The following is a 26379-nucleotide window of genomic DNA, read 5'->3' on the forward strand; positions in this document are numbered from 1 at the left end:
GAAGCAATGTCAAGCCTTAGTACAATGATTGTATACTGTCGCTGGTGGCTAGCTGGACACATTATACGGATGGAAAGTAGCCGCATTCCAAAGCAGGCACTTCAGTGGGTCCTACCTTGAGGACAGCGATGTAGGGGTCGACCACGACTGACCTGGCGCCAAACCTTTATCAATGACCTCAGTTCCCTAAACATCACATGAGAAGAAGCCAAAGATCTGGGCCTTGATCGCAATCGCTGGAGTGCTCTCGTCGCCCAATATGCTTCTTAGTGTGGGTGGAGAAGAAGAGATGATGATGTGCTTTTATTTTATATTTTTATTTTCAAAAACGTGCAGCCGGTGACTTGCATTTTATGAATACAGATTCAGCTAAAAATCTTCTAATTTTCATTTTTTTAGAGAGTCAGACATGTAACCCAAAGGTTGCAGGTTCGAGTCTTGATACCGGCAGGGATTGTAGGGTGAGTGGGGAGTGAATGACCTTCCACTCTCAATACCACGACTGAGGTGAGACCCTTGGCACCAAACCCCCAACTGCTCCCCAGGCGCCGTAGCAAAAAATGGCTGCCCACTGCTCCAGGTGTGTGTGTGTGCACTTGGATGGGAGATACGCAGAGCACAAATTCCAAGTATGGGACACGATACTTGGCTACACGCCACGTCATTAAATCATGAGTCAAATCTCCCATTTGGCAAGTAGAGTCGCTGCCAACGCAGAGCGTTCCAAATTAATCACTCGTGAGGGTCCATTTGACACACTGTGCACAAATACATGAACAAAAAGAATTCTGATTCAACCTCCATTTTGGGCATTGATGCTTTATCTTACAAAATAGAAACAATGCTTTCCATGAACAGCCAAGTCCCAGAATGATCTTTATACAAAAGACAAAATACTGAACAGGACAAAGTCACAATGGCAACATCTTAGTGCTTTGTATGATGAATAAATCCTGACTTAGCATTCTTAATCTGCTTACATCAGCTGTTCCTCTTCTGAATGTTCAGATGTCAGTTTATTTGTGTTTTCTAAACAGTGTGTGTGAATGGTTTTGGACTAAATCGCAATGACTTGGAAAGACCCGCATCTGAAAATCACAGAAAAACAGACTTGTTTGTTTGCTTCTCCATTTAGACACTTGTACTTGCTCAGCACAGTAAATCAGTTAATCTGTCCCCCCTCAAAAAAATAATTCTTAAAAATAGCAACCCACGGGCTTTGGCCTAGAAATGTAAATGAAATACACAAGTAACGCATAGTGAGGTCTTTGCTTTGAGAGGCTGTTCAAAAACTATGCAGGCTGCCTACCTAGACAGCATTTTGAGGTATCAAGGTGTCCTTCCGATGTGAATGCTGTTTTAAAAGACAGCCTGCCTACTAAGATACCTCCTTTTGTCCAAATTCTTAAGCTGCATCAGACAAGGTAGAACTCATAATGTTTATTCAATACCACCTGTGCACTTCACCTAAAGAGTGCTATTTGTATGATGCACAGAGTTACTCCCCAAGTAGTGTTTCAAATCGCTCATTTAGGGTTCTATTTCAGTTAGGATGCCAAACTCATAAAGCAGCAGTGTTGTACTTGTACCTTTGCTGTTGCTCTATACATGTCACTGGCAGACAAATGATGATGAAAGTAAAATGTATAAATGCCCAATGTATTGTAATTATAGCAATTAAAAAGCATTTTAAAAAGGTGTTACCTGTTTATAATAGTGTTTATTTTTCCTATGATTCTAAACCATGGTCCAATCAAGAACTAGCAGTAAAAATAAACAGCCAAACAGTAAACAAAAAATAAAAGTCCAAACAACTATAATTACCTGAATTCTTAAATCATCAAAAAAGAGACTTATAAAGTAGCAGCCTTTACAAAAACACAGATAGGATAAGAGAAAAGTTGAAAAATAGTTGGCTCTAAAAACAAACATTAGATTGTGAACAAAGATTATTTTATATATATATATATACACACACACATACATACACACACACACAAACTATTCCTTAAAAAGTGAAGGTAAAAGGTCATGAAAATAATCTAACACTAACACTTTATAAAATGTCTCCTTGGATAGTATGAGATGTTTGATAGTTGTTGTGAGATTAGTGTGTAGAAGCGGTTTTCATGGAAAATACCCAAAACAAAAGTCACTTCTTCCTCCTGAGGAACGCTTTTGCTTCTTTCTGCAGATGTTTAACGTCCTCTTTGCCACTGTTGTCTGATTCGGGTACGTAGTCCGAGTCTTCATCCACCTCCTCCTCCTCCTCGCTCTCATCATTAATAAAACTGTTTTCGTAGTGATCTTGATCTTCATCTTCACCCTCATCAGCAGCAGCGGTCTTGGCTGGGCAAACAAAACAGCATGTGGTTTGAATGAAAGATTTTGGACCCCGTTTACCCCTGTATTTCACACTGACCCCTTGTGATAACCCAAGACAGTGTAAATACGACTTAAGAAGAAACATCTTGCTCAGTTGTGTGGTTACAAGCTTCAATTTTTAAGATCTTCAGAGAACGATAATGCTTCTAAAACAGCTGCGAGCATCTGTGGTCTCAGGCCTGGTTTTTATGTAGCATTCGGCATGTACAACACTGTTTTCAGGAGGAAAATAACCAAATTGGTTGTGATTTCTTGAAGCATTAAATGCAAATCACTTATCAGTGAAACCACTGGTGATTGCTAACAATCAAACATCACAAAAGCTTAGATAATAATCTTCTACTGTTTATTTTGATCGATGCTGACGTCCATATGTGCAGTCTGTTCCTCCCCAGGGTCCATGCGGCATGTTTTCAATTAGTTTAAGAGGAGTTTAATTGTGTTAAATGTGACTACGGCCCAGAGGAGCCTCAGGTTACTCACCAAACATTACACTCATTCAGTCGAAAGGTAAATGATTCAGAATCTGGCATCACTGTGTCATACGGATTTGAGGGCATTAAATATGCATGAGTTCATCTCAGAACATCAAGGTGACAGCATCTCAGGCAACTGAAAGTGTTGTTCGCACTTTCAAAGCTCTTTATACAAACTGAGATGCGATTGGTAAGCGATGACCATTGCGACAAACATAGTCATTTTAACTCAAAACTCTCTAGTCTAAAAACAGCTTATATTGAAGGCATGGGATTTTTCAGAAAGATTGAAACAAAAAAAAAACGATGCTGTGCCAACTATATTGGATCCGACAGTCATGTCGCAACACACAAGTGCGAGTAACTGTTTTTATTGCGTGATCACTATTGCTTTGTCTGTTACTACTGATTGTTTGATATGTACTGAGTATTTAAGCATTTTAAACTAAATCATAGCAGTGTCCATCTGTGAAGGATGTACTTTCAAACATACACAACTGTTAGCTAATCATAGCAGCGGGCGTTTACTTCCAAGTCTACAATTGGCTATGCCTATTCAAACAGAGCGTTCTAATGACGGGGGCTAAAAACAGATCAGAAAATGGCCTATTACTTCTAAATTATGATCTATCTACATTTTTGATGTAAAAATCTTGATAACATTGTAAATGGACCTCAGGGAACAGTACAAAATAATAAAAAGGCAGTTCATGACCCCTTTAAGACATGCTGATTTTTAAGTAAGATGCCAGAAAGTTTTCAACATGACTCACTGCTGCACTTAGATAACAGGACTTTTCCTGAGGCAAAATTCCCTTTTGTTGTAGATTATGTGATAGAGTTGATTGACTTCACACAATTTCAAATAATTGTTTTAACTTAAAGGGACAGTTCACCCAAAAATGAAAATTCTGTCATTAATTACTCACCCTCATGTCATTCCAAACCTGTAAGACCTTCGTTCATCTTCGGAACACAAATTAAGATATTTTTGATGAATTCCGAGAGCTCTCTGACCCTCCCATAGACAGCAAGGATCCTTACATGATCAAGGCTCAGAAATGTAGCGAGGAGATTGTTAAAATACTCCATGTGACATCAGTGGTTCAACTGCAATTGTACAAAGCAACGAGAATACTTTTTGTGCGCAAAGAAAACAAAAATAATGACTTTTGAATAAGTATTCTTGTAGCTTTGTAAAATTACGGTTGAACCACTGATGTAACATGGATTACTTTAACGATGTCCTTACTACTTTCTGGACCTTGATCGTGTAAGGATCCTTGCTGTCTATGGAGGGTCAGAGAGCTCTTGGATTTCATCTAAAATATCTTAATTTGTGTTCTGAAGATGAATGAAGGTCTTACGGGTTTGGAACGACATGACGGTGAGTAATTAATGACAGAATTTTCATTTTTGGGTGAACTATCCCTTTAAGTAGGGCTGTGCGATATATCGAACGCGATGATCACGCGCATCTCGTCAGCAAAGCCGGTTCTGTGATTAGTTGTAAATCTCCATCACCTGCTTTCAAATGGAGCAGTATTTAATACACAGAGACACAGTTCACTGACAAGCTACACAATATCACGTTCATTATCGCAGATGAATCGCCTTCGATTATGAACACGATATTGTGTAGCTTTTGTCATCTACTTATTTATCATAATTATTTTACTCAATCAAAATACAGGAAAACAGTAATATTATAAAATATTAAAATTTGAAAGAATTGTTTTCTGTTTGAATACATTTTAAAGTGTAACAGGAAGTATTTCTTAATTATTATGAATACTGAAAAAGCTGTACTGCCTAATATTTTTGTGGAATCCCGTTTCTTCAGGATTCTTTGAGTAGAAAGTTCAAAAGAACATAATTTATTTGGAACAGGAATCTTTTGTAACATTGTCTTTTCTGTCCCTTTTGAAGTATTAATTTCTGTCTCACTGACCTTTTGGCAACTGACCTTTCAGTTTTTAAAGATATATATATATTTTTTTTTTTGATTTAAAGCACTCCATTATCAACTAAGTGCCTGGTCATTTGAGATGTTTAACCTTCCAAAACATTTTGAAGTAGAGATTTATGCGTCTAATTCAAGAGCCTCACTCAGCTTTCGTGGTTTCCACCACACAATTTATTTCTGATGAAAACCTAAATGCAGGAAAAACCCTGTATAATTCTGATAGTAGTCCAGAAGACGATCACAGCTCACATCTCACATATCAAGCCTGCTCCCTGTGGCCTGTAATTACGCACTGCTCGACGGGTCTATAGTCCAAATTAGACAAGACAGAGGAAAGGAGAGGAGACAGGGAAGAAAGACTGGTGGCCTTTTTTAGGAATTAGGGACTGCGTTCTGGAAAGCGCAACTAATATTTTTCTACTCTTATTTTATGTTAGAACTGCAATAATGTGGTGTTTTGGCACCAATTATTAAGTTTTGGGGAGTCACTCACTAAATCCATTTCTCTATATTTTAACTTATTGCCAAACAAGACCCCAAAAGGAAGCAAATACGACATTATTCAGTTTAAAGTTAAGGAGGACAGATTGAAACCTCTTACTCTCAATCAGTGGTGTCTGCTAAGGTAAGCATCACTTTTATTATTGTTAAACTTAGTGCTCAGGATCTGAACAAACCCTTCATCTTACACCAAGTATTTAACCATGGCACACAGTTCACATTAATTCACATGTAAAAATACTCACGTGGTGATTTAGTGTGTTTGTAATCTTTCTTGTGAAGCAGATTCTTCCTGCAATATTGAGGCAAGCACAAAGAAGAAGAAACTTTAAACAAAGTCTAGAGTTACACTTAATCTAATAGACTTTTCACTTAAGGCAAGACATTTTTTTCATTTTTTTATTTTGATGCATTGCGCTATTTTGGATACTTAAAATATCTTCTGTCAGACTAGTGGAAAGAAAATATTTTAAAATGCACAAGTGATAAATAAGAGATATACAAAACCCACTCTGAAAAAGCCTTTATGTCAACAAAATGAAACAAGAATTTAGAACCCGGCTTTATTCAATGTTCAGATTTCTGTTATGGAAATGTATGCAAATTAGTGCATACTTAATTAGATAATAACTCGCTTGCTTATATAAACTACGTACTGTGATTAATCTAGTGGGGAAAGTATGGTGATATCAATTAGATAAATTGTTATTAAACTGTGGTGTCTTACCTTAATATTTCCTGAGCTCCACTTACACTCCATGTGTTTCTTATAATGATGTGTAAAAGTGGACAGTCTTATGTTAATATGCTCTGAATAAGTAAATTTTTCCATCTTATTTTCAAAAATTAATTATACTGAGCAGGAAGTTTTGAGTTCTGATAGTGACAGTTTTCATAGTACAATGGATTCTCAACTATGGCGTTATTTTAATGGCAAATGTCGAGAGCGCATTATTGTAGCACGAACTTAAAACGTGTCTCTCCTCTCACTCAAACTGTCCTGCACTTGCAAATCTCTCTGTGCTCATGTGCTAGATATTAATTATTTTTGCACCTGAACTAAACGTTGTCAAATGTTATCAACCAATCAGATTTCAAAGATGGCTCTGTAATTTCTTCAGAATTTAATACTACTAAGTCATAATAATCAAATATTAGAAATGAATCAGGTGCTTGGATTATTTGTAAATAACCTAGTTTAACAGTTTGCGATTTATCTAAACACAAACAAAAAAGTAGGCCTATATGATTCATGATTCTTAAAGTTCATGTGGTCATATATATATTCTGATTTAAGACAGAACTATTTAGATTAGGGTCACATGCACTATTCCCTATACTTAAGATGTGGAGACCAAATATAACACTATAACGAATTTCTCATATTTGTTATAACATTACTACGCTGTGAGTTTAATGCATTTGCAGACAATGTAATTATGTAACTGTCATATAACTGTATATTCACTGTTTTAGAGGAGAGTGCCATTGAATGTGCAGCTAATATGAAATGGGTTTTCGTAAAAAAAATCTAACTAAAATCAGAACTAAAACAAACACTGGATTAAAAAAAAAAACAATAAATGTCCAAACAAATTCTATCAGAACATTTATTGTGTAATATCTTCCACCATTTAAATCTATTTTTGCATATGATGTTGATTTGATAGGAATTGTTACTTATTATTGCCATCATATCAACTGAGAATTTATTGCAATGATTTTAAATTCAGTTGAGGTATCTGACATATTATGACATAACATTGATCTTTTATATGAAGTCTTTGGAGCCATAGGCTATAATATGTTGTTTTTAGATAAATCGCTCAGAGACCAACCAGTTGGACAGAGGTTATTTATATGTACAAATCATCCAAGCACCCAATTCCTAGCCATTTCTAATATTGGCCACATTTCATTAACATTTCTAAATATTACTAAGCTGGAAAAAATTAAAGATCCATCTTTGATTGTCAAAAGAATTCCAGGTTCAGTTCCCTCTCAGCCAATTAGATTTCACATAGTATTTTCATCGGTCAGTAGTGGAGGTTAAAGGTTAAAGCTTTATTTATATAGCACCTTTTAAAAGTGCTTACAAATTATTTTACAGAGAGATGCATATGTGCATTCACAGAAAAGAAAAGAAAGTAGTAAAAGAAAATGCAATAACCAGTTTATGTTAAAACAAAAATGCAACAATAAAATAAATAAAAAAATCAAGGAAAGGCCTTTAGTGAACAAATCTGTTTTGAGATACTTTTTAAAAGTGCATAATGATAACTTTTGACAACGCTTAATTCAGGTGCGAAAAGGATTAATATCTAGCGCATGAGCACAGAGAGATTTGCGAGTGCACAGGACAGTGAGAGAGACACATTTTAATTGCGCGTCCGTTTTTGTGCGAGAGCAAAGGAAATCCACGTATGAGCAGAGAGATTCGCGCTCGCGCATTATATTAATGTGCTTTCGCTACAATAATGCGCTCTCGACATTTGTCATTAAAATAATGCCATACTCAACTCGAGATCAAAAACTTTGATTAAGTATACTAAATGTGACCCTGGACCACAAAACCAGACTTAAGTCGCTGGGGTATATTTGTAGCAATATCCAACAATATTGAAAAATCATTAGGACATTAAGTAAAGATCATGTTCCATGAAGATATTTTGTAAATTTCGTACTGTAAATATATCAAAACTTCATTTTTGATTAGTAATATGCATTGCTAAGAACTTCATCTGGACAGCTTTAAAGGTGATTTTCTCAATATTTTGATTCAGATTACAGATTTTCAAATAGTTGTATCTCGGCCAAATATTGTCCATACATCGATGGAAAGCTGATTTATTCATTCGTATAAATCTCAGTTTTTTTTAAAAAGTCACATTTTAATAACACTTTTTAATGATCTTATTCGTTTATTAATTTTTATGAATTTATTCAGGTTTCAAATAATGTATAAATCTCAATTTCGAAAAATTTACCCTTATGACTGGTTTTGTGGTCCAGGGTCACAAATATGCATTTAAGTGAAGTATTGTGGTGTGGTTAAACTCGTTTGTGGTCACCTGTAGCAGTGGGTACCATACGGACACTCAGGCCTATCATCGTCAGCATCCTCTGCCTCCTCTTCCTCATAGTCGCTGTCTCCAGGGTGACTGCACTCCTGAAAGTGGGCTGGATTTTTCCTGGCGAGAGGAAAAACACAATTGCTGAGTGAACTGCAATGCACGCTGAAACACAATAAGGCAAATGAATTCAATCACAAGCATTCATGAAACTTAATTACATTGACAGCTAATCTAGTTGGAAATTAAAGTACTATTCAGCAGCATTTCAGCTTGTCGTTATCATTCTGTGACCCACCATAATGCAATATTTCAATTAAACTGGCAACAGAATGAAACTCTGAAAAAGTGATTCATAAATCACAACTGATGTCAGTTAGAGTCACTTTTTAAAGTGTATGTAGCTTCTCTATGGCTGTGTCTAAAGGACAGTTTGGAAGGGAAGGAACAAAAAAAGATGCAGGGTATGCGAGTCCCAACAGAAAACTGAACCACAAAGAGTTTACAAGTACTTGTCACGCTTCACCCCTGCATTTGGGCCAGCGCCCTCCAGCTAAAATACCAACTTTGTGTTCATCTCTCAGCTTTTTAATATTAAAAATAAATGTCAGAGAATTAGATTTTAGGGAAAACATGTGCGTATGTCTTTGAAATAACTCACAAACTATTTCAGTCGAGCTGAGCTACACATTTTAATCATCTCAGAGAAGCTTTTTCTTGGGATGGTTTCATTCTTAATCCTCGTTTAGCATCTTATCTTGAGATAATATGAACTCCAACAAACTAATTAGCAGTGTTGATCTTCAAGAAATATTTAAAGTTATGTTTATGCCATTACAAACAGTAATGTCTAAACATTGACTTGTCAAAGCAGCAAAGTTTAAAAAGCAACAGTTCACTCAAGGTTCTTCAGTCTTGTGGTGCAGTACCTGTAGCAGGAGCTGCCGTAAGGACACTGTGTCCGTCGCTGTTTTTTCACCTTACTGGTGCTTGTTTTACTCTCCGTGACCGTTGACCTCTGTGGGCCTCCCTGGCTGACCTGAAAATCACTGGGATCTTCTGCTTGTGTCTTTGAGTCTTCAGCTTGAGCTCCTGGTCTGACCTCAGCTCCCCTGCCAGCTCCTCTTCTCTCCACATCATCACGCTCCATCAAACCGTTGTTGTTCGCTCCGTCCGGGACTGATCCGTCTCTACTGCTCTTGGGAGCGGTTGCATCATCCTGTCAGGACATTCATGGACACAGTAAATACTCCGTTCTGCTTACATTTCAGTGCAACAAAATGCAGGTATTATGTGTATGTGGCAATTCTTGTAATCATATCTAATAGGTTTTACAAATAAAATGTACTATTAAATGGTAGAAAAATTTGCAAATGTTTAAAATAATAATAAAACAAATTGTACAATTATTAAAGTAAAAAAGGAAGAGAATGTATTCATTATTACTACTATTCAAGATTATTAATATACCCAAAATGAGAATATGCCACCAGAGTGACACACAAATTTATTAGGTAAATATAAATACAAACACAAAATGTGCACGTTTTTTACAATTTACAATTGTTTTAAAATAAAATGTATGACAGCAACAGCAAATTATAAAAGTCAATACATAAACAGTACAATTTATTAATGATAATACTTAATAATGATAAAAATAATTATTTTTGCCATCATGGAATCATGGTTTATACTAATAATAATAATAATTATTATTATTATTAAATTACCATTTATAATTATAATAATAATTAACATTATCATTACTACTACTTACAGATACTTATAATTTGATATTGCTGGCATTTTATAAAATTGTATAACTATACAAACAGTGCATACTTTAAGTACAAATTTAAAAAGTTAATAATAATTCATATTAATGACATTATTTATACTTACATAATATAATATAATATAATAGGGTCAATAATCCCATATTGTGTAAAATAGCTCATTTACCTGAGGCGCAGACTCATATTCAGAGTCACTCTTCAGTCTTTTTGTTTTCCTTTTGGGCATCTCTTCCTCCACCTCCTCTTCCTCAGATGACACCAGTGCGGCTCGAGCCCGTTTGGGTCCAGCTGCCCTCTTGGGTGTAGCTACTCGTTTGGATTTTGTAGGGGTCGCCTTCACCGCTGAGCTCTCACCTGCTCCAAAAGAGCCTGAAAAAACACACTTATTGATGGATAATGTCAACACTTGCAAGTTTTTGGTCACTACATAATTCAATACAAACAAATAATAATAATAATAAAAAAAAAAGAGTAAAAAGTACAGGGAAAAAACTTTCTTAAACTCGTGGTCCCCTGATGCAGTGATTGCACACTACACAAACTCTATTATCTGTAGGACCACAACAGAGTGAAAAACACCCCAGAGGGGCTCCAGATGGACCTGTAGCACTGAGAAGGCCAGAGATGAGAGGTGTCATGGATGTTTCGCAGACAGAGCTAATGTATGACTCAAGAGTCAGTCTCTCCAAACATCTGTCCATCACGGTGAGTGTGTGCAGAGTCTGATGATAATTACATGTGTGTACCGTGCACTGAGCATGAAGGGGATTGCTCAACTCTTGATTTAGTCCAAAATGACTGTTGCAGGTGCAAAACAAAGAGCTTTCCGGCTCTGCTCATAAGGGCTAGAAAGTCCTCCCACACACTCATTCACACACTAAAGCATCAGTAGCCCATTTTAACTGCAGTTTCAGTCTCAGACATACTTGTGCTCAGAATACAAAACAGAAAAATACACATGATGTTTTGAAACAGGGCCCTACCGATGAACAAAGCTACACTTGCAGACTATGTCGGAAAAAACTACAATGGATTCAGGTTTTTTGAGGGGGGTTACAGAAATCAATACTAATTATTCAGCAAGGATGCATTAAGTTGTTCAAAAGCGACAAAAGACATTTAAAATGTTAAAAAAAAAATTATTTTGAATAAATTCTTTGAACTTTCTATAAATATGAATACTTTATATAAACTAATAAAACAGATCAAGATTTACTCTCCCTAAAAATATGTAATTTGTTGTTACAGGAAAAAAAACAAATTAAATAAACAAATATTAATATTAAATATATGAAGTGTTAAAAATATTGAAATAAATATATACATACAAAATATTTATTCTATGCACATTTAAAATTAAGCTCAAATTTCACCAAAATTATGTATTTTGAGTGTTACACATCTTTCTATCGAAACAGAAAATAGAAGTAAATATGTCAGTGGGATTTGATGCATCACCACTTTCATCAGTCTTTTTAATTTTATGTTGCCATAAATAAAAACATCCAAAGACCAGATGACAGCGATATATAGAATTAAGGGTAAGGATGTAATATCACACCCTGAACGGTTAAAAAAAAAAAAAAGACTTTTAAACGCTTGTTGACTGTAATGGACATCATGTATCAGAGAGTTAAAGACATATGCGTGCTAAAGACACAAATCTGCTCCTACATGAGCTGAATAAGAAAGCTTTCTCAAGCACGAACCTGAATGCAGGGTAAAGTGCCACAAGATGAAGTGCAGGATATGACAGGTTTGGTGCTAATGAGCTGTTTAAGAAGTCTGTAGCACACTTGCTCTTTTTCGTGAGCACATTAGCGATACATCTGCATTTCTGGAGAGCTGCAGGATGCATGGGAGTAACTCTGAGGATGAGAGGGACATCTGGGCCCAACCCAGTCTGGCTGCGTCGAGTCACAGCTCTGGAACTGATTTGACAAGTGGATGGGGACTAACTCTCTCTGCATTCTCCATTTTCTCCATTTTGTTCCTCAAAAACAGGCTGAGTAGAGTCACCGTGACACTTGGCGGATGTGTTCTTTTTTTTTAATAAGTGTGAACAGAGAGAACACTGGATCTGTTGCCATGGGGACAGTACCTTTGGCTAAAGTCATCATCCAGGCCGGCAAGATCCGCTTCTTCTGTGGCACAACAGACTCGTCCTGTTGGCTCTTTGTGGATCCCTAGAAAACACAAAATGGAAATAAATTTGAAAATGACAATATACAGGAGTATAGCCAAGTAGGGTATTGAAGAGTATAGATAAGAAAAGTATGTAGTCGATGAGTATAGAAGGATAGGGTATAGAATGTTAGGTATAGACAAAGAGAGGTATAGAAGAGAGAAACTTTAGAAATCAAGATACATAATTCAATCATATATTTAAATAATATATAAAAACTTAATAAATACAAACATGGTTGATGTTAAAGGAAAAAAAATTGCTTAATGTTTATAAATATATAAATGATGTATTTTGAGAGAGTTGTAGTCAGTAAAGACAATAGTAGTCAATATTTAAGTGATACAGAACAGTAGATTATAGAATTATATGTATAGACAAAGACAGATAGAGAAGAGAGAAATGATAGAATTGAAAGTAGGCTATATAGCTTTGAATACAAAGTATAGAACTGAAAAGTGTAGAACAGATGCGTATTAAACATGTTCATGATTTCCGATGAGGAACTAGACAGCAAACAGAGAGCACATGATGTGACAGGAATGTACGAATAGTAAAAGCAGCAATAACAGCAGGGACAGTCCTGCTGCTCCTGGAATAAAACAAGTAGCAAAGAACTGCCAGCTAGAAGAAACATCAGGATACAATACAATCAAGCATGAGTCCATATGTTTAAAGGGACAGTTCACCCAAAAATGAAAATTCTGTCATCATTTACTCACCTTGAAGTTCTTTCAAACCTGTATGAGTTTCTCTCTCCTGCTGAACATAAATGGTGGTAATCAAACAGTTGACGGTAGCCATTGACTTCCATAATACTTTTTTTCCCCATACTATGGAAATCAATGGACCTGTTTGTTTACATTCTTCAAAATATCTTCCTTTGTGCTTAGCAGAAGAATGAAACTCACACAGGTTTGGAACAACTTGAGGGTGACTGTCCCTTTAAATAACCAAAATCTACAGTCTGGTCAAAGCTATGCCACTTTTCAAAAGTTTGGGGTCAATAATATTTTTAATAAGAAATTCATATGTTTATTTAGCAAGGAAGCATTAAACTGATCAAAAGTGACATTTATAATGTTATAAAATATTTGTATTTCAAATAAATGCTGTTGTTTTGAACTTTCTATTCAAAGAATTTAAAAAGAATGGTTTTCAAAAATATTAAGAAGCACAACTGTTTTCAAAACTGATAATAATAAGAAATGTTTTTAGAGCACCAAATCAGAAAATATTTTCCAAACAATGGCAAGATATGCTATGCAGTATAATAATGTTTCCTATACTAAACATTTACTGATGAAACCATCAGAAAAGGGGCAATAGTCCGGAAACACTTATCCATACTTATCCAAACCTGGAAATACCATACTTTTTCATACAGCATAGGAAGATTTTTTTAATGCACAGGAACCCTAATAAGTCTCTTATCTAGGTTCCTATGCATTAAACTGTATCTACCCCAAACCCTTGTAGTAAGTAAGTTTTATGTAGTATGCAAACACACACACCTCATTTAGAGAGGAAAGAGTGTGTGAAGGATCACTCGTTCCTTTATCTTCTGTGAGTGTGGCGCTCGGGGTCGTGGGCATGCAGCTGTCGGCTTCAAGTGTGGCTGAGTCTAGAGAGAGTGCTGCTGGTCCACTCGAACACTTCTCCACCTCCGTCTCCTCCTCAAACGCCTGACTGTTTCTGTGAAGAACCGGCAGTGAAAATCTTCTCTACTTCTCTAAGTTAAGCACTACACTCCAGTAAAAATCCCTCAGATAAGCTTCAATAATGTAAACGGCTTATATCTCGCCAGTCTTTAAAACAATTCATCAACAAAAACAACAATCCCTCGTCAGCATGAGCACGCCATAAAAGAAGACAGCCACCTAATAGTCTAATTTCACAGATGAAAAGAAAGAAGACTTTTAAATGCATGCAAATCAGCACATTCAGAATCAGTTCGTCACAGCAGCTCTTATCATTTGTTTATCATCTGGGTGTTATCAGAGCGTCCGTTTTGAACGTGTCCATTCGAGCCCAGTGTGCTCATTATAGAGAAAGACAATAAAAGTGTTCTTTGATCTGAACCTAGCGGTCACAGATCGGTTTTAAGGGAAAAGGTCAAAATGAACACATTCAACCAGACGCTTATTATCATGTCTAGAGGGAATATAGATAAATGAAATTAATGATTGGCCTTAATAAAGGGTGCTATTTTAAGATGACAAAGAATGATAAGACTGCATGCATGAATGTATTTGAATATTCATGAGGGTGAGAATATTCATGAGGATCTGTAATTGAAGTCAGTGTGAAACATTTGCACTTGCATAATGTGACAGCATTCAACAAGAAAACAATGTAGCACTTCATTGTATCCATAAGGAATCATTTCGGATTGAAGAATTGTTTCAAACCAGAATGAAGCCAAATTTTAATGTATTAATGCCAATTTGATTTCATGTTGACTTTAAACAAATGCATTCAACACCAATATACACTGAACAAAATTATAAACGCAACACTTTTGTTTTTGCCCCCATTTTTCAGGAGCTAAACTCAAAGATCTAAGACTTTTTCTATGTACACAAAGGGCCTATTTCTCTCAAATATTGTTCACAAATCTGTCTAAATCTGTGTTAGTGAGCACTTCTCCTTTGCCGAGATACTCCATCCACCTCACAGGTGTGGCATATCAAGATGCTGATTAGACAGCATGATTATTGCACAGGTGTGCCTTAGGCTGGCCACAATAAAAGGCCACTCTAAAATGTGCAGTTTTACTGTATTGGGGGGGTCCGGGGGGGTCCGGGGGGGTCCGAAAACCAGTCAGTATCTGGTGTGACCACCATTTGCCTCACGCAGTGCAACACATCTCCTTCACATAGAGTTGATCAGGTTGTTGATTGTGGCCTGTGGAATGTTGGTCCACTCCTCTTCAATGGTTGTGCGAAGTTGCTGGATATTGGCAGGAACTGGAACATGTTGTCGTATACGCTGATCCAGAGCATCCCAAACATGCTCAATGGGTGACATGTCCGGTGAGTATGCTGGCCATGCAAGAACTGGGATGTTTTCAGCTTCCAGGAATTGTGTACAGATCCTTGCAACATGGGGCCGTGCATTATCATGCTGCAACATAAGGTGATGGTTGTGGATGAATGGCACAACAAACAGGATCTCATCACGGTATATCTGTGCATTCAAAATGCCATCAATAAAATGCACCTGTGTTCGTTGTCCATAACATACGCCTGCCCATACCATAACCCCACCGCGGCCACTCTATCCACAACATTGACATCAGCAAACCGCTCACCCACACGACGCCATACACGCTGTCTGCCATCTGCCCTGTACAGTGAAAACCGGGATTCATCCGTGAAGAGAACACCTCTCCGAAGTGTCAGATGCCATCGAATGTGAGCATTTGCCCACTCAAGTCGGTTACAACGACAAACTGCAGTCAGGTCGAGACCCCGATGAGGATGACGAGCATGCAGATGAGCTTCCCTGAGACGGTTTCTGACAGCTGTGCAGAAATTCTTTGGTTATGCAAACCGATTGTTGCAGCAGCTGCCCGGGTGGATTGGTCTCAGACGATCTTGGAGGTGAAGATGCTGGATATGGAGGTCACGTGATCTGCGGTCGTGAGGCCGGTTGGATGTACTTTCAAATTCTCTGAAACGCCTTTGGAGACGGCTTATGGTAGAGAAATTAATATTTAATTCACGGGCAACAGCTCTGGTGGACATTCCTGCAGTCAGCATGCCAATTGCACGCTCCCTCAAAACTTGCGACATCTGTGGCATTGTGCTGTGTGATAAAACTGCACATTTTAGAGTGGCCTTTTATTGTGGCCAGCCTAAGGCACACCTGTGCAATAATCATGCTGTCTAATCAGCATCTTGATATGCCACACCTGTGAGGTGGATGGAGTATCTCGGCAAAGGAGAAGTGCTCACTAACAGATTTAGACAGATTTGTGAACAATATTTGAGAGAAATAGGCCTTTTGTGTACATAGAAAAAGTCTTAGATCTTTGAGTTCAGCTCATGAAAAATGGGGGCAAAAACAAAAGTTTAGCATTTATAATTTTGTTCAGTGTATTAACCCTTTACTTAAAGAAGTCAAATAAATAGAGAGGTTGCTGCAAATCATTGCACGCCTGCATAGCCAATCAGATTGAGCTCTGTTGTTGTTGTTGAATATTAAATGAATGCCTGTGAGTGACAGGCTGAATCACCTCAAGGTTTGATCATCTTCTTTGACATGCACTCTGTAAATGTATTTCCCGGGCATGAGAGAGAAGATGTCGCCCTCCTTTAGACAATGCCACTGGTCCTTCTCCAGCGGCTGAGGAGCAGCCACAATGTTCGTCTGAAAAAAACATGGGTTCAGGTGTATCTAGAGGATAGAAATGAGAGGAATACTGGTCAATCACACGCAAATAATAACCCTTTTTGCATATGTCTTTTACGTACAGGCATACTCAGAATTACTTTGCCACCTTGTGTTGAAAGAGACAACAAGGAGAGGAAGGAATCAGGCATGATTTGTCTCCTGTATGAGTGAAATGTCTGAATATTTCTGAAGCATGTGCACAAATGCTAAGCCATGGCTTTGACAATAATTTCTTTCAACAAAAACCCAAATTTGAGCCAGTGTTGTTTAAGTATTATTTATTATTATATGTTTTATTTTTATGATTTTTTAGCTTAGATTTTAGCCATTTTTGAGCATTTGCCATGTTTGTTAGTTCTAGACTTCTATTTACATTTTGAATTTCTTTTTAAAATGTTTACTTTTTTAACTTTTCCCCATACAATATTTATTATTAATTCATATTTTTTTATTTGATGTTATTTTAGCTGCATTTTAATGAACAAAAACAATTTCATAGTTTTAGTTAACAATAACAACACTGAATCGAGCTTATGGAGCTAGAAAAAAAGTAGGTGCAATGAATTATCTCAGATAGGTATCAATAATCTGAATATTCATGAGATTTTTGAAATCAAGGACTTGTTATATACTCAGAGGCGAAAGATCAATGGAGGCAAACATTACCCAAATGCAATCATCGTTGCTATGACAGCATGACTAACAGGCTATAAGGCCGCATGTAATTAAGAGAGACAGCTGCTCAAGAGAGAAAGATGCAAGGAGAGAGCTCATATTTAAAAACATTTGATGTCTTAACATCAAAGGTCGTGTGATGCTTTTATTCAGCAGAAGAGTGTAAAATGACAAAACCACCATCACGACTCTCAGCCCACATCAGACGTCTAACAAAAACCTACAGGCTTCAGACGCAGCTGGCCATTCAGGTTCTCAAGGATGCCGTGGTTTCTGGATACTCTCTTATCATTCACCTGGAGGAGAGCAAAGAAAAAGTGAAATGATGCTATAATGATAAACTGTATCGTGAAAAGTATGAATGTTCTGGTGAATGGTGCAAAAGTTTAAAAGTTTGGGTCCTCTAAGATTTATTTGAAGAAATTTTTACTTTTATTCAAGGATGCATTCAGCTGATCAAAAGTGACAGTAAAGAAATGTATAATGTTACAAAACATTTCCACACTTAAACACAGTTTCCACAAAAAAATAAATCAGCACAACTGTTCTCAATACTGATAAGAAATTAAATCAGCATTTTAGAATGGTTTCTGAAGGATCATGTGACACTGAAGACTAGAGTAATGATGCTGAAAATACAGCTTTGCATCAAAGAAATAAATTACACTTTAAAATATATTCAAATAGAAAACATTTCTGTTGAATTGTAATACTATTTCACAATATTATTTTTTTGCTGTCACTAAAAGACTGCTTTCAAACACATCTTAAAAAATCTTATCCACTCCAAATAACAGTAGTGTACGTATACCTATATGAAGAGAATTCAGTGCCACTATAAACATTGTGTGCTGTAGCTCAGTGTCATTCATCATGTGTAGCAGAACATTACAGCGACACCATGGAGTCACTTCACTGTGATCTGGGAGATTTAAAGACCCCATGATATGAAACGACTCCAAGAGCACAGATTTCTGTTTTGTCTTGACATATTTCCTTATAAAACAGGAAGTTGGCGTAAGTCACAAGTTTTCTGAAACAAAACAAAGATTTCAAATTTAAGGCTACCAACTTTTCTGAGACCAAACTCCCATTTTGATTTTATAAGGTCTTTAAAAAATAATCTATGCTTTATTACCGAATCAGGACTCCTGAGGTTTGTTAGTACTATGCAAAAAACATTTTTGTCAATTCATGAACCACTCTATGAGATATTTTACCTCAGTATCACCTATTTCTAACCCTCAGACATAAGAGTTTGGGTGCCATCTTGAGGGCTTTGATTGTCATTGCTGAATGATAAATGGCTCATGCATGAAACTGAAAGTAACACATTTGTTTTGTGTTTTTAACAAAGCATCGAATATGCCAAAATATATATCTACATAAACTTGATGCAAAAACATGCAGCTTTAACATAAATTCCTCCATGACTATTTAGCTTTGAAAATGTGTTTCTGTAAAAGAGTACAGCAGCCTTGGCTCAAGTTCAGCCACTTAAATGATTATTTATTAATAATAACTTGAGAATTTGCACACTGGAAAGAACATTAGCATGCTATTTCATATATTTTTAAGACCTATAAGTGAAGCTACACTACATAGTAGTAATAGTCCACATACCCCTAGAAATGGTCCTCTCCCCAGGACAGTTTCTCCATAGGGCAGCTCTATAGGACTGCCACCGTCCACCTGCTCCAGCTCAAAGCCTGGCATCTGTGCATAAGAAGACACACAGACCTGTTTGTACGTAAAGTTATAGAGTAAATATCTGTAATTAACTATAAAGTGTGTACAAACGTTGTAAAGCAGATTTGGGCTCGCATGCGCTGCTGTTTTAAAACTTTCTCAGTACAAACTCTCCCAGTATTACTAAGAAAGAAATTACTTACTATATAATCAGGTTGCGAAGACGAATTCGTTACAGTCAACTTTTCGCTGCTTTGTGTACATGAAAAACGTTGAAGAAGCTGAATGTGTTGACTGAGATGTGTAGTAAGGAATGAATAATAATGTTTATTTCTCTGACTTCCGGTGAACTCCACGACGAGCATGCGCTGTACAAACACGCACGTGGGACCCTTTCTAAACCTTTACCCACAAAGGTGCACAAATTTAGTACGCCGATAATAAAAAGTGTAACCTACAACTCAAATTCTGCACTACAAAAATACAAAATCAAAACAACTTCAAATTTCCGCTGGAGAGCTGCGCATGCGCAGTGGGAACGAGGCGAGGCTTGCCTTGTGACGCTTCCGGCGTAAACAAATGCAGACATTTAAATCCTCAGCTGTCAGCGAGACGCCTCCGTCGGTATGAATCTTTACAAATAACAGTCGAATTTTATCAATTTCATTTATTTGTCGTACAGCATACAGTTATATAGACGTGACCGTTTCGTATTTGTTTTTAAAATCTGTTCTAGACACTGGTTAGCTAGATTTACCTTTGTCCACGAACAAGACACTGCGATCGTTAAATTACACACACACACTATAACCTTTGTGTTGCTTAAATAACGCATTATTTGTAAGTCATATGTGACCCAATACCACAAAAACCAGTCATAATGGTCTTTTATAGAGAGAGAGCCTATATACGTTATCTGAAAGCCAAATAAATAAGTTTTGCATTGATGTATGGTTTGTTATGATCGGACAATATTTGGCTGGGATACAACTATTTGAAAATCTGTAATCTGAGGGTGCAAAAAAATCAAAATATTGAGAAAATCACCTTTAAAGCTGTCCAGATGAAGTTTTTAGCAATGCATATTACTAATCAAAAATGAAGTTTTGATATATTTACAGTAGGAAATGTACAAAATATCTGCATGGAACATGATCTTTACTTAATGTCCTAATGATTTTTGGCATAAAAGAAAAATCAATAATTTTGACCCATACAATGTATTGTTGGATATTGCTACAAATATACCCATGCTACTTATGACTGATTTTGTGGTCCATAACATATGGTCTGTCATACAAATAACTGGTGTTGGACTCTGAAAATAAAACTGAAACTGTTCTAGGACGCTGAGAAATGCTGAATGTCTGTAAAAGGAGCAACAGCGCCATCTTCTGCCGAGATAGAGGATCCAACATGATCCCTGGCGACCAGGATCCACTTCAGCAGAACTTTACAGAGACCCTTCCTACAGAGATGAGTGTTAGGATCTTCAGTGAGCTGGATGTCAGGAGTTTGTGCCGGGCCTCGCTCACCTGCAGACACTGGAATGATATAATTGAGGGCAGCGATCAGCTGTGGAGGAGCCACTGTCATACAGTGCTGGCTATTTGCCAGAGGGAGGTGGATGGGGAAAGGCTTGCTGGGTGTTCATGGAAGGTTTGTGTTATTGCTGTTAAAATTCTGCAGCATTTTGTTCCTATCTCTGCTGGTTGTTTCTTATTTACCTTTCCTTTTTTGTTCCAGGTTACTCTTGTGCGTAACTACAGGAAAGGCTGTGTCAAGCGGAGGTGGCTGAAGGGCCGATACAGTAACATCCGCTCTGCTGACGATATCCCACCCAATAGCATGTGTCCTCTGGACGTGGAGACCTGGGGAGAGATATTGGAGGCGGAACTGGATAGATAGAGCATAGAGACACTTTTGGGATCCTGCCAATGGACTGAAATACTGTATATAAGCTGCGTCTACAACATAAGCACTATGACTGAAACACTTGCTGGGCAAATAATTTTATAATCGGTGTTGCAAAAAAGCACAAAGACTGTGGCGGTCAGAATACGTGATAATGTGGCTTTTGTTACCGAACATTTTAGTTGTATTACCTTAATTTGCTTGAGGCTGTAATGGAAAATGAGGTTATATAGGTTTCATATGATGCAATCATTTTATAGATGGAACTGAGAGAGATCTTTCTTTGCTCTTTTTGTATAGATCAACAATACTCTGCACAAGTATTGATTTTTGTTAATTTATTTGATTTTTTAGAGTCACTGCCAAAAAGTGTTTTGCCTTAAATCATGCAGCTATTATTTTATCAAAGCTAATATATTAATGAATATTATGTGTCCCAATGCTATAATTCCCTTTTCAGTGCTGGCCCCTCTTTCCATTTCTGCTGCTGTCTTTATGCATATGTCTTTATAACATAATCATTTAAAACAATATAGAAATATTGTTACATTTAAAAGCACCATTTTTGCAGTGTAAAAACACATTTTTTAACATACAATATTCATACAGAAATCAGTATGTATGATCTAGCACTGTCATGCTGTGAAATGGAAAGCCTATTTCATTTAAAAAAAAAAAAAAAAAAAGAGATTTTGAAAGCAATTCTGAGTAACTTTTTTAGTCCTATCAGACAAAAAAAGTATTTAAGTGCCAGTAGCATTGTGCCATCTCATGCTAAAGTAAATTTAAAACATTAATTAATAAATTAAAGACTTTAATTGTTGGACTGGAGTGGTGTGGATTACTTGTGGATTACTGTGGTGTTTTTATCAACTATTTGGACTCTCATTCTGACGGCACCCATTCACTGCAGAGGATACATCGGTGAGCAAGTGATGCTAAATTTTCCAAATCTGTCCTAATGAAGAAACAAACTCATCTACATCTTGGATGGCCTGAGCGTGAGTACATTTTCAGAAAACTGTATTTTTTGGGAGAACAATTATGAACTCATAATGGCGGAATCTGTGAGATAAAACTATTATGAACATTAAGTGAGAATATCATTTGCCTACTTATCTGATCATTCAAATTATGTATATTCCTCTTCATTGTATTATTTAAAATGGCATAAATGTAATTTAAAATGATACTATTATTGGTCTGACTGTCCATTAATAATCCACACATCCTGTTTTAATTAGAACTAATGTTTTTATATAACTACTACTGTTTGTTGCAAAGCTTTCTGCAAAGACAGAAATGCATGTAAAAATGTGTAGGCTATACTTCAAAAAAAAAAAAAAAAAAAAAAAAGCCTATTAAAAGTAGTTTTATAATTAATTTAGTTAATTGCATTAATGTTTTATTGACATTTCAAGCTCACTAAACACGTAATAGCAGTGTTTTGCGTTTAGTACATTTACTTTTTCTTTTGTTTTACTATAAAAATGGCCCAGTACTGCATGCGGTAGCACCACATGATTCTTCAGTTTCAGCACTTTGGACAGGGACTGTTTTTATTCGCGAGGATAAAGGAGATGCACGCTAACACGGTGGGATTATGATCTAAATCTAATGCTTAATAAACTATTTACAATGTTTTTGAATCCTAAAATACAACACACATGACTAAAATACATAAACAAACAATCGAGGGTAGCAGTGCCTATTTTAGTGTGCGTTTGTTTACCCAGCGCGAGACTAATGGCCATTGGCGTATTAAATGAGCCCAGTTTAGCCATATCATATGCGTTGATACATTGATGTATGCTGCATGGCTAAAATGGGTGTGATGGCTTGTGTAGACGTCACAGCATCTCTCAACAGCTTCCTGGGACCATCCGCCATCCCGTTAATGACGGGGAGCCCTGGAAACACATCGACCTCCGTTATCTCGCAACCATGACCGACGTTCCAGCGATAATAAACATCGCGATTTCCCTGAAAATCCAACCCAATGACGGACCCGTGTTTTATAAAGTGGACGGGACGAGGTTCGGCCAGAGCAGGACAATCAAATTGCTAACAGGATCGAAATACAAAATCGAGGTGATCGTGAAGCCGGGTAGCGCGGAGGCCGCGTAAGTCGATTCAACGTTAATGCGCGGTTAAACCGATCCTGTTTATATGCTTCTGATATTATAGGTGGTTGCATAAAAATAGCTCTCAGCACTCGATGTTTTTCGCAATACTGAGGTCGAAAGGTGCACCTGCGCTCCTGTCAGAAATGAAATATCGTATATGTGATATAAATAGACTGCTGCATATGTGCATAATAAGGCTATTCTTTATTTGCGCAGTAGCCTGCGTTATTTAGAAACGCTGTAAAACTGAGCCACGGGGATGTGTTACGAGCGCACGAGTCTTTAATGTTTAATTGACAGAAGGAATTTCAGATGTGTGTCAAATAAGCTAAACAGGCAGATAGTCTGACGCTTGTTTCAATGGGATTTCAGCACAATGGGAATCGGCGGAAAGAGCTTCCCATTGGAGCAGCAGTCCAAAGATGAGGAGCAGATCGTCTACAATGGCAACTATGACACTGAGGGAGTGCCACACACCAAGAGCGGGGACAGACAACCTGTGCAGGTCTCCATAGAGGTAACACAGCCCAGCCGGTATTAGGAACAGAATAGAATAACATATAATTCATTATGAAGTAACGTGGAATTGCTAGATGCTAAATTGTTCATACTGAGGATTAGGGATTGTGACGCTAAGCGTTAGATTTCACTCCTAGCCTCAAATTACTCAGGAGTTTGTGCATGTGTTGTGTTACTCATGATTTGCACCTGACACATGATAAAATAGGCAAACAAATACTAGTTTTTAAGTCATATCTGTTGGTCAGAATGTCATACAGATTGGGGGATGGGCTCTTTGATCTGGACCAATAAGAAACCATCCAGAACAGCATATAGCAACACCATGGCAACCAACAGGGCCATGCAACTCATCAAAATAATTTAACCAATTTGAACTTCATTTTTTTACAGCCATTACACAGTAAAATTTAAGGCAGAAACTGAACTTAAACTGTAGGTGGAAATTTTTAGTGGAGATTTTTTTCTTCTTCAGATACAATGTAAATGTAAGCAAAATCCTAATAGGTCAATATAACCCTTCTAATTAAATTATTATTACTGTTTTGGTAGTGACAAATATTCCAAAACTTTCTGAAAATACAAGATTTAACTGCACAATAGAAATGTGTATCTTGGATATTATACAATTTGCATACATATAATATTTTTGAAAGAAAAATACTTTTTTTAAGACGTTTCCAACTCTGACTTTGGACCAATTCTGTAGAATGGCCCATATATATTTGGGCAATATTTTTTGTTATTTACAATATTAACAGTACACTCCAAAACATATGACAACCTTAAAAATTATGTTTACAATTTTACATTTTCATTTTATTACATCGAGTCTATATTAAATGGAAAGCACTGAAAAAAAAACCTAATTGGTGTAGGATTTACTTTGAAACAATTTACACTCAGAAATTGCTAGTAAATTTCACAAAAGATTACAAAGAAATGGCAAGCAATTAAAAAATGTATTTTCTTGTACTGTAATAATCTGTTTTATTTTCAACTTCAAAAAATCTTTTTGGAGTGTAGACAAGTGCAACCTAAAATAATTGCAAAAAACTGTATAAACTGCAAGCTAAATCTATGTTGTCAGGTTGCTACTGTACATATATATATATATATATATATATATATGTGTAAATGGATAGTTAACAAGTAACATATCATGTTTTTTTTTTTACAGTGTCAAAGCATTGTGTTAATTTTGCATGGGCACGCAAGCACCACCCCTCTGTAACTAAAGACAAATTAGTCAGCCAACTGATTGAGTATAAAAGAAGAACTGAGCTGTAAAATGTTCCTAACCTTCCATCTTCTTTTTGTTGCCAGTTCAAAGATGCTGGCATGTTTGAAACTGTATGGCAAGTGAAATACTACAACTACTACAAGAGAGAGCACTGCCAGTTCGGCAACAGCTTCAACTGCATCGAGTACGAGGTCAAGCCCAACGAGACCCGCAGCCTCATGTGGATAAACAAAGAGGTCTTCCAGTAAAACACGAGAGGAACAGCAGCAGCAAACCTGCACAATATGTCCTGTAACCATCATGGGGCCGCTGTGTGCGATATAGATGACTGCAAAGTGCGCAAGTGAAATAAGATGTGACTATTAAAGGCTCCAAACAAGTGATCTATCAGGGTATCTGTTCACCAGTCAAGCACTGCATCTATTCGTTGTACCACTGGTCATGCATGATCTGAACATTTCAGTCTGAACAGAAATTCCCCTCATTTATGTCTCTTCCTCTGTATCTCGCCTGAGCTGGTGAAACTTTGAAAAAGTTGGTGATATTTTGGGTGAAAGTCTCCATGAATTTACAGCTCTCTCTTGGTCATTTGCACAGCACATATCAGCTCTATTATGGTTACAAATACACGGAGACCATCTTTCATCAAGACTCAGATGAGAAAACTGCACTGCAGGCCTGTATTTACCCCAGTGGTTTGCTGTTTTAGAGACGGGCAGTGCTCTACAATGCTTGTTCAAAAAGGTGCTGTATGAACGTACACAGGCTATACATGATACTCTATATTAGTATAATGTAATATTATATAAATAAAGACCAGTCAGTTAATATTGTGGTCTTTTGGGACCAGCGTAAAACAATTATTTATTTGTGACAGGCGTGTCTGTTTCTGTATGGTGTGAATGGATGTTTAATTACTCCCTATTTTGTGTTACTGTTGTTCACTGCTTAAACTGTTATTTATGTTGACTATTTTTCACAGAAGCATTAGTTCGCTGGTGAGAGTTAGAAGTGAATCAGAAATGCAGTTGCTTAATTCTATGCCTATTTTTACTCATATTCTGATTATTTGTTTGCTCGTGGGGTGCCTATGTGTTGCTGAATATCAGTCTTGATTTTTGTGTGACTTGGAGCCAAACTTGACCTTTTTGTAAGAATATAAACAATCTTGTTGCTTGAAGTTCTGTTCTGTTTTGAAAAAAAAAAAAAATGCATTATGGTACCAGCCAATAAAAGACCAAAAGAAGAAAGAAAGTACAAAATATGCAATAAATAGAAAATAATGTGTGGTGGTTATTTTTAGCTTAGATATATACACACAACTAGGACACTTTAAGATGCAAATACCTGCATATTTAGGAATAGTCACCAAATGTCAATACAAAACAAAACAAAAAAAGGCCTCACAATAAAACACTCCAAGATGTGCCAC

At 36.7% G+C, this 26379-nt stretch overlaps 3 protein-coding genes across 4 annotated transcripts; 2 read left to right on the top strand and 1 right to left on the bottom strand.

The window, feature by feature from the left end:
* Positions 1-789: 789 nt before the first annotated feature.
* aplf (aprataxin and PNKP like factor) lies at positions 790-19717 on the bottom strand. 2 transcript variants are annotated; one of them, XM_058783424.1, is made up of 11 exons: positions 19349-19717; positions 19080-19196; positions 17681-17752; positions 16624-16784; positions 13898-14078; positions 12300-12384; positions 10365-10567; positions 9329-9618; positions 8400-8519; positions 5574-5620; positions 790-2349 (listed from the first exon to the last, which is right to left on the bottom strand). In XM_058783424.1, exons 1-11 carry the CDS (start codon positions 19508-19510, stop codon positions 2153-2155), a joined length of 1635 nt encoding a protein of 544 aa, XP_058639407.1. In that variant the 5' UTR covers positions 19511-19717; the 3' UTR covers positions 790-2152. The 2 variants fall into 2 exon arrangements, with proteins under 2 accessions (XP_058639407.1, XP_058639416.1); XM_058783433.1 differs by having other exon boundaries at positions 791-2349; positions 19080-19172.
* Positions 19718-20508: 791 nt separating this feature from the next.
* LOC131544924 (F-box only protein 48) lies at positions 20509-21882 on the top strand. Its single transcript, XM_058783458.1, is given in 3 exon segments — positions 20509-20545; positions 20548-20804; positions 20892-21882. Coding segments are annotated over 3 exon segments (456 nt in total). The 3' UTR covers positions 21054-21882.
* An 814-nt stretch (positions 21883-22696) lies between these two features.
* On the top strand, positions 22697-26241 carry cnrip1a (cannabinoid receptor interacting protein 1a). Its single transcript, XM_058783444.1, has 3 exons — positions 22697-23182; positions 23558-23702; positions 25031-26241. The coding sequence occupies exons 1-3, from the start codon at positions 23004-23006 to the stop codon at positions 25193-25195; spliced, it is 489 nt and encodes a 162-aa protein (XP_058639427.1). The 5' UTR covers positions 22697-23003; the 3' UTR covers positions 25196-26241.
* Positions 26242-26379: the final 138 nt, after the last annotated feature.

This window comes from Onychostoma macrolepis, chromosome 01 (genome assembly GCF_012432095.1).
Source record: "Onychostoma macrolepis isolate SWU-2019 chromosome 01, ASM1243209v1, whole genome shotgun sequence".
In the NCBI taxonomy this organism is placed as follows: Eukaryota; Metazoa; Chordata; class Actinopteri; order Cypriniformes; family Cyprinidae; genus Onychostoma; species Onychostoma macrolepis.

Excerpts from the sequence above, each read along its gene's own strand:
- aplf (XM_058783424.1), bottom strand. The coding sequence starts at position 19,510 with ATGCTCGTCGTGGAGTTCACCGGAAGTCAGAGAAATAAACATTATTAT. Across the intron at positions 5,621-8,399 it reads TATGGTACCCACTGCTACAG|GAAGAATCTGCTTCACAAGA; the intron begins GTGACCACAAAC and ends TCAATATTGCAG. Across the intron at positions 2,350-5,573 it reads CAAACACACTAAATCACCAC|CCAAGACCGCTGCTGCTGAT; the intron begins GTGAGTATTTTT and ends TTGTTTGCCCAG.
- cnrip1a (XM_058783444.1), top strand. The coding sequence starts at position 23,004 with ATGACCGACGTTCCAGCGATAATAAACATCGCGATTTCCCTGAAAATC. Across the intron at positions 23,183-23,557 it reads CCGGGTAGCGCGGAGGCCGC|CACAATGGGAATCGGCGGAA; the intron begins GTAAGTCGATTC and ends ATGGGATTTCAG. Across the intron at positions 23,703-25,030 it reads CTGTGCAGGTCTCCATAGAG|TTCAAAGATGCTGGCATGTT; the intron begins GTAACACAGCCC and ends TTTTGTTGCCAG.